The 12322-nt window shown below is 41.0% G+C and overlaps 1 protein-coding gene across 2 annotated transcripts; it reads left to right on the top strand.

Moving 5' to 3' along the window:
• Positions 1-1255: 1255 nt before the first annotated feature.
• ATP5MC3 (ATP synthase membrane subunit c locus 3) lies at positions 1256-5537 on the top strand. 2 transcript variants are annotated; one of them, XM_077829807.1, is made up of 5 exons: positions 1256-1333; positions 1425-1525; positions 2754-2816; positions 3404-3597; positions 5285-5537. In XM_077829807.1, the coding sequence occupies exons 2-5, from the start codon at positions 1487-1489 to the stop codon at positions 5397-5399; spliced, it is 411 nt and encodes a 136-aa protein (XP_077685933.1). In that variant the 5' UTR covers positions 1256-1333; positions 1425-1486; the 3' UTR covers positions 5400-5537. The 2 variants fall into 2 exon arrangements, with proteins under 2 accessions (XP_077685933.1, XP_077685931.1); XM_077829805.1 differs by having other exon boundaries at positions 2754-2831.
• The last annotated feature ends 6785 nt before the right edge of the window (positions 5538-12322 follow it).

The following is a 12322-nucleotide window of genomic DNA, read 5'->3' as shown; positions in this document are numbered from 1 at the left end:
ATTTCTAATTTAAATTTATCAAGCTTTAACTTCCAGCCTTTGTTTCTTGCTATGCCTTTCTCCACTAAATTAAAGAGCCCTTCAGTACCTGGTATTTTCTCCCCAGAATGATACTTTGACATAAGCTAAACAGTTGGAGCTCTTTAAGTCTTTCACTGTATTTTTTGCAACCCTTGGATCATTTGTGTGGTTCTTTTCTGCATCCTCTCATTTTTCCAGCATATTTTTTAAAATGGAAACACCAGCACTGTATGCAGTATTCCAGAATCAGTCTCACTAAGGTGGTGTAGGGAGGTGATTTTACCTCTGTTCGCCTCTGTTTATATATCCCAGGATCACATTAGCCCTTTTGACCACATTACATTGGGAGCTTATGCTGAGCTACTTGTCCAATATGACTCCTAAATCCTTTTAGCATTAATGCTTTCCAGTCCCTCATTTAGTTGGTATGGTCCTGCATTCTTTGTTCCTGGATTATCATAGTTAAGTACTAACAAGCAACTTCAATTTTTTCTTGGAAGTCTTAGTTCTGGTCTTTGCATTTATTTTGCATTAATGTTTTAACTAGGGTAAAACTTCTCCACTATTTTAGCGATGCCCTTTACTTGAGATGTAACTCCCAGTATCAAGTCAACATACTCTTGTCCTGCATGTCAACAACAATGATGCAAAGACCAAGCCCTGTAATTTGGGGCTATGGCATAAAACATTGCAGGGAGCTGTCCCCTAAGAATAATGGTTGTGGTTCCTTGGCAGCATTTTCACTATGAAAGAAAGTGAGCACAAAAACTGATCCAAAACTTTTTGGACCAGTAAAAGGGGCAGCACTGCTGTGACCTGTGAAAGCAGTGGAAACAAAGGTGGTGCCAAATGATTTCTCAAAGGAAGTACCAGGGGCCTAGCGCCCAGGAGCCCAGGCGGGGCAGCTGGGACACACAGTAGGCTCTGCGGGGCAGAGACCAGCTCCCACTGCCGCTTTGGCGCCTGCCCATGCTTGCTTGGCCCTCAGGCCCGGCTGCTCGGCGGGATTTCGGTGCCGAACGGCCCTGGCACGACGCTAGGAAGGCGAGCGCGGGAAGAAAGCGGGACTCGCAGCCGCAAAGCCCCAAGCAGGGCGCGCGCCAGCTGAGCGTGGGCGGCGGACGCTAGGCCGCGGGAGGCTGCGCTCGGCGCGGCTCAGTCCCGCCCCCTGCGGGGGGACCAATAAAGTTGCTACAAAGTGACCTTGGGCTGCAGCATTTTCCTCCCCCCCCTACATCCGGGCGCTCCTCGCCCCCGCCGCGCCTGCGCACCCCACCCCATTCAGTCCGCTCGACCTCTGCCGCTGCAGCCGGTAAGTGTGGGGGGAGCCGGGGACGGTCGCCCCATCTGCCCCCATCTACCTCGCGGCGCCCCGGCCCTAACCGCGCTTGTTCTCTCCGCAGAGAGGCGGATTCCAGCGCCGAGGAGGCCCCGGGGACACAGCGCCAGCCCGCAGCCCTCTGCCATGTTCGCCTGCGTGAAGCTCGCCTCCTCCCCGGCCCTGGTGAGTGCCGCCGGCTGCGCCGCCGCTGCGGCTCGGGACAGCTCCCGCGCGGCCCCCTCCAGGCTGCTGGCTTCAGGTCCCAGCTCCGGGAGGTAGGGGGCGGCGGTGAGGCTGCAGCGGGGGCTTCCCCAATGCCAGGAGTGAGCTGCCGCCGTGGCCTGGCTCCCCCGGCCCCTTGCTGTAGGTCAAGTCCCTTCTCTGCAGCCTCGGGCTCCGCGGTGAGTAGCGGGATCTGGGGGGAGAGAAGCGATCCCCCCGCCCCGAGGGCTGGGCGCTGCTCGTGAGGCCTGGCGCCCGCTCAGCCCCTTGCTGTAGGTCAAACTCCAGCTTATCGCTTCCGCTGCGCAGGAGCGAGACCCTCCGCCCCTGCCGGGATCACTCGGCGCAGCCGGCGCCCTCCCCGTTCTGCCGCGGACACGGGCCGGTACGAGTCACCGTGACCTTAGAGCGGTGGGAGCCCAAGGACACCAGCAGGCCGCGCTGGAGAGAGGGTTCATTCATTCCTCCCTTGCTAGATTTAATTTTGGGTGTTGTCTCTCAAAAGTTACCAATTCCCTCTTACAGAGTAGCTAAGGATTTTTAAGTGCATTGCAGTGGATTTTTATTACTGCTGAAAAACTCAAGTTTCTACTTTATTCTTCTTAGCTCTGAAACATGAGGGCAGTTACCCTTTCAAAATGAGATCTGAATTATTCTTGCAGTCTTCTGTATTTCACTGTTCAGCTATAGCATGATACAAATAAGCAAGTCAGAAGTACTTGTTTTGATATAAACAAATGGGTAGCAACTTGATTAGTGTCGGGTTACAAATGTTCAGTGTCCTGCTTTCATTTCAATTTCTAAAATGTGTTATCTCACCCTTTGTTTTAAGTGTGATTTATCTAATAGCAATAAAAACATTATTTGCTCTCAGTATTACAGTGCTGTTTAGCAATGGCTCCAAATAATGGATTAGCATGAACATTGACATAAAGAACCCATTCCAGAAAAGGGGACTGTGAGTTAGGGAATCAGGTGATAAATGAAAACTTTCTTCTTATCTTGCATTGACATTGCTAGATATGCCAATGTCTGCAGATTGTCAATGTCCACTGCCTTGACCTTAAGATGAAAGACTTAGTGACTAGCAAAGTCCTTGATCTTATAAAAAAAAATCACTATTAAAAGCCAGTGCAGTTATGTAGAAATATGTTTGTAGTCAAATATGTCACTTTATTTTCTCTTACAGATCCGTGCAGGATCAAGAGTCTTGTACAGACCAATTTCTGCATCAGTGTTGTCTAAGCCAGAGGTCAGGACTGGAGAGGTACCTTATAAACTAAACTCTGTAGCTTCCTAAACTTTCTGGTGAGCCCAAGTGTTCTCATCCTAGTTTTCAAATGTACTTTACTAACTAAGGTTTCAGAGTAACAGCCGTGTTAGTCTGTATTCGCAAAAAGAAAAGGAGTACTTGTGGCACCTTAGAGACTAACCAATTTATTTGAGCATAAGCTTTCGTGAGCTACAGCTCTCTTCATTGGATGCAGTCATCCGATGAAGAGAGCTGTAGCTCACGAAAGCTCATGCTCAGATAAATTGGTTAGTCTCTAAGGTGCCACAAGTACACCTTTTCTTTTTACTAACTAAAATATTGACTGTATGACAGATCCTAAAGGGTCATCTAATACATTTTCTCCCATCAAAGCTACAGTCCTTTATGTTCTGCAAGTAACATACAGAAGTCTAAACTTCCAGTCACAGACTCTAGTAAACTCTTTAACCACTCTGGTTTACTGTATTTGTAATAGAAGAATGGTAGAATAACTCAAAACTTCAAAATAGCTTTGGAAGATCTCAGTTTGTCTCTGTATTTAAATGCTTTTCATGTTTGTTTCTCAGGGCAGCTCAACACTCAATGGAGCCCAGAATGCTGTCTCCCAAGTAGCACTTAGAGAGTTCCAGACTAGTGCTGTCAGCAGGGATATTGACACTGCTGCCAAATTTATTGGTGCTGGTGCTGCCACAGTAGGAGTGGCTGGTTCTGGTGCTGGTATCGGAACAGTCTTTGGTAGTCTAATCATTGGTTATGCCAGGTAATCCTTTTTTTAATATCACTTAAGTTGCATGCAAACCTATTTAATGATAAACTTGAAGATATATATTGGTAGCAAAGTCTTGATAAACTTCCACTAAAACAGTTAGTGTGTAGAGTTGAAGTAAAGCCCCTCGAATAATTCTTCTAACATGTCAAGCTGTTAGAATATTAGGTAATGGCACACCAGGCACAAGTGCTGAATTTCTAATATTCCAGAATTCAGTATATGCAAACCTTACGTGACTTCTCAGGACAAACCAGCTACAGCTAAATCAGTGTTTCATGTTTAGTTCTTCAGTACTAGCTTCAACTCTGAGACTCCAAAACCTATCCTAGACTGAATATAGCTTAACAATATTTTGTAGGGGACAATCCTACATTAACAGAGGGACAAACTGGATGGTGGATGTTAATATTTAACTTGAGATCCTGTGCCTCTTTTAACCCAATTATCAGGATTGTTCTTAAGAAGTAAGGTTGATTACAGGGCTGTAGCAAGAATCTTTTACTTAATATTGTGCCAAATGCAGCTTTATAGAGTTACTGCAGTAACTACTTCCATGGCAACCAATTTCAGACAAGTGATTCCACTGCTGGAGCTTGAGAAGGGGAAACACCTTTAAAGAGGGAGAGATCTTAGTTCACTGTGTTCATAATTTTGTTTCCCCTATTTCATTTGTTTAATTCCCATACAGTAGTATCTCGAATCTTACTACTGAGCAGAGAGCAGCTGGCACAGGCATGAAATTACTTAACTAGCTGTAGAGTTCCTGCTTTCTCTTCTCCCCTCCCGCCCTCTCCCCCTGACAAAAATATATTTAAACACCTTAACTTGTTTCCATTTATGAACACTCTTACAAAGTATCAACTTGGCATTAAATGCCTGATTTTGTTTCCCATTCAGGAAACAAAAATATCCTTCTAACCAAACTAGTTACTTTATCTCTTGAAACTACAAAAAAAATGACTGTTTCAAATTGACATTTGTGCTTGCTTTTTTTTTTTTTTTGTGGGGTGGAGAGGGGCAGGGAGGCAAGTGTTACAAGTTACTAATCCATAATTACTTTCTATGCTCTTCTTTCCTCCCACACTTCCTCAAGTATACTCAGTTGCAGTTTTAGGGGGCTGGCAAGCCATCTAAGGCAGAAATAGTTGAGTATTATGGGTTATCTGTAAGCCACCTGAATATTACAAGGGTGTTCAGAATAATTCTGGATGTATAACAAACTCAGGCCCCCGGGAATACTCAATTGTGTGCATTGCACACCAGTGGAATTAACCAGAGAAATCTTAGGCTGGTAGGTAATTACTGCATATGAACTTTCTCCATGTTGATATCTCTGTCTACCAAGGCTCTTTTGGTTTTGCACTTGTATAGACAGGGCCTTCATGTTTGTAATCTTGTGCTTGTGTAAAATGTCATACCCAAACATGGGTATATTAATATGCAGTGTACACAATTTAAATCCAGTCTTAACTTATTTAGAGGTCACGATTGTATGGTTAACTCTGTTAACGTTTGTGTGGGTTTACTGTGTGTTTTCCCTGCTATTAGCAGGGAATCTGTAGCATGAAAGTAATTTAAAATCCTTAACTGGCTCTGTCAGATGCATCAAACTAAATTAGCATAAATTCTTAATTTGTATGTATATAAAACAATCTTATACCTGCACGTTCTCTTTTAGAAATCCCTCTCTGAAGCAGCAGCTGTTTTCATATGCTATCCTGGGATTCGCCCTGTCTGAAGCTATGGGTCTCTTTTGTCTGATGGTTGCTTTCTTGATCCTGTTTGCAATGTGAAGAGATCTGCTGCTCGTAATTTTAGCATTAGTAAACTACAAATGTAATTGTATGTATTTTACTGAGGCTCCCAAAATGTTGGTGTCGTGGAAATGAACATTATTTCCAAAGTCATTTCATTAAAGATAATAACTTTAACTGTCTGGCTGTGGCCTTCATTTATTAATTTGAACACTCTGTATTGGGTATGATTTTTTGGGGGGGAAGGATATTAGTTAATGTGAAAAACTGTAAATGGGGGCCTATGCTGACCTGCAGTCACCACAAATTTCTCCTGATCCCAGTGAATTCACATGGAGTATAGGACCCCGTAACCATAACTTCAAACAGAACGCCATGAAGTTTGAAATGCACATTAAAGGCTTTCTCTATGTAGTTATTGCATATATCGTGTCAATTTTAATTTTAAGTTTGATGCATTTGTCATCTTTCTGGTTAAAGACCCCTAAAATAACCTGTCTAAGGCTATTGGTGACCTTAGGTATATGAAATACTAATGACTTTTGAAATAACATTCAGAACCACAATTAAACTTTTAGACCTATCTTCCTCTACTAAAACCATTTTGTTTCCTCTTCCCATGTTCAATTCCAATACTGCTGAACTTGATAATGTGTTCCATAGCACCTTTCATCTAAGGATCAAAATTGGGGTAGTCAATAGGAAGATAAAATCTGGTCTGTCAGATGTTTCTGAACAGACCCTGAAATCTTTATTTACTACTTATTTTCTCTGGCATCTGGACTTTGACTGTACCTTGACCAAGACATTTGGACCTTGATATAAAAATTAATTGACTACCCCTGATTTTAAATGCTCGACAAACTGTGGTAATGCTGCTACTTTAAGAAAGTCCACTGTCTTTTAAGAGTCCCATAGGTCCAGAAGCTTGGCCTGTTTCAAACCTCATTGCACAAAAGTGGTTCTGCAGTCCAATCTCCTGTATCCAAATCTTGGTCATTCTTGACTAGTGTCTCAGACTCTTTAAATATCAGTTTACAAACTGGGTCAGAGTTGGGTCAGAGTTGACTATATGCAGGAAATCTTTAAAATACCAGGTGTGTTGTTCTATAGTGATTCTGCTTTAACAAACAGTATTAATGGGACTGATGACCATATGCAGCTTTGATTGTCTAAACTACAGTGTTCATCTGAGAGATCATTTTCTCAAACTACACACATTCTTGGTGGAGGAGATTAGGCCGTGAGATCAAGTGTAGTGCTAACTTAATGCATATACTGGTTAGCTAACTCTGATTACTTAAAGGCTACTACTTGCTATGAAATAGAAGTAATTTGTATGGAAAGTACAGAAAATCCCAAAGAAGCTGGGTGTGTATGTGTGTGTATATATATATATATATATATATATATATTTTTTTTTTTGGTAAAGTAGGCATGGCAATATAATTTGAGCTGTTAAATAACCTGTACACTAAATCTTGTGGCTGTCTTTTACACAATTATGTACACAACTCCACATTTTCTCTACCACAAACATTGCAATAATTCAGTCCTAGCTGCCTTACTAGCACAATTGTAAAAGTAGTTATGACTAGCTCTAAAAGAAAATTGAAAATCCAGTCACAACCTTCCACGTGGCAGCAATATTAAATAAATGCATGAGACCCTTTACCTCTCACAGAAGGCGTATTCGGTAGCAACAAACTGCTAAAGGCTTGGATGATCACAACTGCTCGTTCTAACCTCCCAGCAAGAAAAATATCACTAATGTTCATATTAAACTCTGTCCCTGAAACTTCTACCTGTTGCAAGTAATTTAAAATAGGATTTCTTGGAGTTTTGTAACCTTAAATTTACTTCCAACTAAGTACGTTCCATTATTCCCCCTATTTAGTCAGCTGTCTTGCTACTGAAAAACATTTAAACATCAAGCAGGCAGCAGAAAAGTCTTTGACATTCAGAAAGACTATTGTTTAAAAATATCCCTAATATAAAAGACAAATTGAACACTTGTAATTTTGGTATTGAAGTAAATTTATTTTTCACTGTTAGTAGATACTCAAGAGCAAAAAGCTGCCACTGTAACGTGTTTCTGTTTTCATATGTGCATATTATCCTTCAATAGTCTATCCTAAAACCTTTGTTAAGCCTGCAGGCATCTTAGTATTGAGTGTATATTAACTGTTTCAAGTACACAGTAAGGGAGCCTTACCTACACGACACTTATGAGGTTAATGTAAGTAGGCCTAATCAATCACCTACCTTCTGCAACTGGAAGAGGCTTGGGGAGGGGATACCATACAAGCTTTCGGGGTCAACACCAGCCTTCCCCACCCACCCCCTTATGATGATGAGAAAAAGCGTATGTGTGTGGTGGCCTCTCCCAAGCCTTGCATGGTTTGGGGATGGTGGTAGAGGGAGGCTAAAACGTCTCTGTAGGCTACTGAGAGCTCTCTTCTCTGACATAACCGTCTGGTGGGAAATAGGAGCTAGCTCCTGTCTGAAGCTTGCCAACAAGCCAAAATGTAGTTTTTGAAAAACCTAGTGTGGCAACTTTAAAATAAACCCCATTGTTCTGCTTAGTCTTTGGATATTAAACAGAGGAGCTAAATGAACCATCATCTATGTTGTTTGCTAAGTAATAATTCATGTTTGCCATTTGTATTGTGATAATGCTGGCGGGTGGGGGTATGTTAAGATCCCAATATGTTAGGGATTGTACAAACCCATAACAAAACTACAGACTTGCCCATTAGAAGAGTTATTGAGATTCTTTAGGATGTCAAATCATGTATCCAGCTGATCTCAAATAAATCCAACCTTTCCCATAAAAGATAATCTACCATCTTGAGACCAATATTCTGTTGTTTGATTTATAGTGGGGAGGGGGTGCAAAATTCAGGTTATAATGTCAAACTGAGTGAAAATTTAAAGGGACACTGGTCAAGCTGATCTTTTTTTTTAATGGAGTACTCTTGGAAAAAAATATGGCCTTAAGAGGTGGTTTTTAACAAGGGATTTTCTTCATTATTATTTGTATTGCAGTAGCTAGTAGCCCTGATCATGGATTAGAATCTCATTGTGCTAGGCACTTTACACACAGAAAAAAACAGTCCTGGCTCTGCTGTTAATATTTAGAAGGGTCTTTTTGGTGGACCCATATGTAACATTACCAAAGATGCTTGCAGACACTCCTCCTCCGCATCTCCTACTCTTCTAATCTATGTACATGTCTATTTGTAGCCTCTTCAATTTCAATTTACTGATAAATACTTTTGCAGAGCTCTGGGTAGACAATGTGCTGTTAACCAAACAGAAAATGATTATACAACTGATGAGAGACAAGATGGGGGAAGTAATATCTTTTATTGGCCCAACCTCTGCTGGTGAAAGACAAGCATTTGAGCTTACACAGAGCTCTTCTTCAGGTCTGGGAAAACTACTCATAGTGTCACAGCTAAATACAAGGTGGAACAGATTGTTTAGGATAAGGAGTTAACACATGTTGTAATAGACCATTCAAGAGAAAGTGGGGAGTTAACACTGCTGCAGTAATAGGACTAAAAAGGAGAGTCATTGGATTATAGATTGTTTTAATAAGCTATAAATTCAGTGTCTTTACTGAGTCCGTGATTTTTAGTCTAACAAAGTTGTGAGTTTAAGCTCCCAGTGTTATGCAGATTTCCTTTGAGGATGAGGGCTGAGAGGTCAAATAATTGACGAACTGAAAAAAAAACAAAAAAACCCAACACATTTTATTCTTTAACCTCAGAGGAATTTTAGGTGCTACATTAGGATCTACTATAGTTAAATTTTTCAGATAGAAATATGATTTGAATTGACAATATCTGACCCATTATGGACTGCTTACTGTCATTAAATGATCAACAAGCCTCAGACACTGCAATAAGACTATTAAATGTGAGATATAGATGTGATTTTTGCATCTAATTGAGCTGTTGCTTTAGGTATAATTAAAATAAATGTTTATGTAACTAAAGGAAACAGTTTACATTTATAGCAGTAAGTTTTTTCTGCATTGATTAAGAGCATAAACATTCTGGTTCAAAGAACAGACTTGTAAATGAAGATCCTATCGTTTTCCCCATTGCATTTTAGCAATCATAGTCTGAGGAAATTTCATTGCCCTGTTAACTGTGTGACTCTCACTAATGTTAATTGGATTCAGGTGTCCACAGTATACTAAACTTTGTTCTGGTGATAATGCTAACATTTTGTTGTATGCATACTTTGCATTGCAAATAGCTTTTATTAAATTGAATAAATATGTAAATCTTATGGTTGCATTTTAAGGAGCTATAATTCTGATATTATTCAGCACCTCTGTTTAGCAATCAGCAATGTTTAAATTACATAACATTTTCCTGCTTCATTTATAAAGGTTGCCTTACTGTCTTGGATCAACCACAAAAGATGCTTTTAGTACTATAGGTGCTGGAATTTTTTAATAAAAGTGCAAAATGTTTTAGCTAATCCTTTGTATTTTATTTAAAGGAACATTGTCAACTTAAAAATCACACTTTTTGAAATTGGAATTGCTACTATGTTCAAATATTATCTAAGAATTTAATAAATTAAAGATTAGAAGAGAACTATATTTTTATAATCAATTTGTTTATGCATTAAAAGCATTTTGTGTATAGTCATTTGCACTGGTTTTCCACTGTCCGTTTTTCATATTGCTTGTGGGTTTTTTGTACAGTAACATTGGCAGAAAAAAGCATTTTTCATAATAGGAAAATATTGTTGCTAAACTAGAAATTGTCAGGTAGTTCATAGTCAAGTGCAGTTTCCTAAAATACTTTAAATTTTTTTTAATTTGAAGATATTTCAAATGATCAGTAAATTTTGGCTAAGTGCACTCCATACTTGCTAATAGTATTTAAAGTGTGCAAACTGCATTTATTTTTCTGCTTTCAGTGTTTTGAGATACAGGTACTTGGCATAATTCTTACAATATAATTTGGTTTTATTGAGCTGTGTAACCAGCTCAGTGTATTAAAATTTAAAATGATAGATGTATAGTGATTGCAGACAAAGTAGTGGCAGGCATTTTGTGCTCTGTAATAGCTCATATGCAACATAACACATACTGGTTATGACTGAGGCGGTCTAACCCCTTCTCTCAAAAGTGGTAAGATTTTTAAACTGCCAACTACAATAGAAAGCCACCCGTCCACATCTGATCTGTAGGAACTAAGTATTCTGGGAGCATGAGGCTAGTGTCAGCACTGGCTGTGAGACATAGTCTTTGTCTTCACTGCAGCGTAATTTCAAGTTGGACATTACAAGTCAGTACAGCATGACCACACTGCAGAACAGCATTGAGTACCCCACATATGTAGTCACACACTGCGTCAGTACTGGTGCTGTATTCAATCCTGAAATGCAAAGATTTCTGGGTACATAACCTATGTCCTATGAAAGTGAACCCTGGGTATGTGGCAACATGTCTGACCCCTATGGAGATTGTTGGCAGAAATGGTCTAGGCCCACAAAATTGCCAGGATGCAAGCTGATGTTCTGTTAGCTCCTTGAGCTTCAAGGAGGTAATCTGCTTGTCTTAACGGTTGGGACTGACAGATGCTGTTTTTTATTGAAACAATAATAATTTGATGTGCCTTTGCAGAATTTGCCACAAAAAGATGGTGGAGGTGGCTGGCTGATACAAGCACAAGACAAAAAGGCCAGCATTATGCAGATATGGCGGCATGGACCGAGCAAGTGCTGTCTTTCCTGGCAGACATCCCTAGGCACAGTAGGCAGACTGCTGCTTCTAGATCAGGGCCACAAGCACAGACTGGTGGGACTACATTGTGAAACACAGGATAACCAGCAGCGTCAGGGTCCAGAGCTTTTGAATGAGGAAACTACATTCATGGAGCTGTGCAAAGCGCCCACCCCAGTCCTTGTGTGTCAGAACACCCAGAAGAGAGAGGCAATAACGATCTGGAATCATGTTACTATTGCCTTGTGGAAATTAGCAACCTTGGATTTTTATAGATCTGTCCGTGATAAGTTTGGGGTTGGTTCAATGGTCACCGTACACAAGGAACTTGTTACTCTACAGTAACACACGGCAGTTCAGATGGGAAATATTCCCCTCTAAAATGCAGAATTTGAATGGATGAAGTTTCCAAACTGTGCCGGTGCTATTAATCCCACACGTGTTCCCATCCTATGCTCCCCTTCTGGAGCAAATGAGTACTGGTCAGGAAAGATTACTACTTCATTATGGACCACTGTAGACATCTACATAGGACGCAGTGGCACAGGCAGCCCCGCTTCTAGGGACTTCCAGAGGTCTGGTCTGATTCAGCTTGGGCTAGCTAGTACTTTATTCCCTCTTAGCCACACAATCATCTACGGGTGTTTGTGACCACTGTTTTTAGATGACCCGGTTACCCTCTACTGTACTAGCTGATGAAGGCGTATCCCAATTTCTGCCAAATGGACAGGAGACTGTACAAATAGACACTGAGCAGGTGCAGGATGGTGGTGAAATGTGCCTATGGTTGGCTGAAGACAAGATGGTGCTCCTCATAGACTTGCTTGGACTGTAGTGTGTATGATGTCATACATTTGATTAGGGTGCGTTGTATACTTTGTAACATATACAAGGGTAAGAAGAAATATTTTGGGCAGAATGGATTGAAGACGTCCAGAGTTTGTAGTCTGCTTATAGACAACCAACTAGTGGACCTCTTGATAGTGGTGCAGGGCTCATTACAGCAAAGACCATAGGGCATGCCTCTGGCATCCCTGAGCTTCATGGAGTATACTGAGGCTGGTGCCACACTTTGGCCAGAGGCATGATATGAAATGCAACATTGGATGATTTGGTATGAAAGTGGACATGTCAATTTCAGTTTCTTGCAGTTATCCATTGTAACCCCAGACTCCAGCATGTGGCCAAATAAAGCTTTACTGAAGGTAAA

The sequence above is a fragment of the Eretmochelys imbricata genome, chromosome 11 (assembly GCF_965152235.1).
Source record: "Eretmochelys imbricata isolate rEreImb1 chromosome 11, rEreImb1.hap1, whole genome shotgun sequence".
Classification (NCBI taxonomy): Eukaryota; Metazoa; Chordata; order Testudines; family Cheloniidae; genus Eretmochelys; species Eretmochelys imbricata.
The sequence above is the reverse complement of the archived record's forward strand: the minus strand, read 5'-3'. Positions and strand labels throughout refer to the sequence as shown.

Bases quoted from the DNA above. Each gene is read 5' to 3' on its own strand.
- ATP5MC3 (XM_077829805.1), top strand. From the start codon at position 1,487: ATGTTCGCCTGCGTGAAGCTCGCCTCCTCCCCGGCCCTG. The intron at 1,526-2,753 runs GTGAGTGCCGCC...TTTCTCTTACAG, and splicing joins TCGCCTCCTCCCCGGCCCTG to ATCCGTGCAGGATCAAGAGT. The intron at 2,832-3,403 runs GTACCTTATAAA...TTTGTTTCTCAG, and splicing joins CAGAGGTCAGGACTGGAGAG to GGCAGCTCAACACTCAATGG.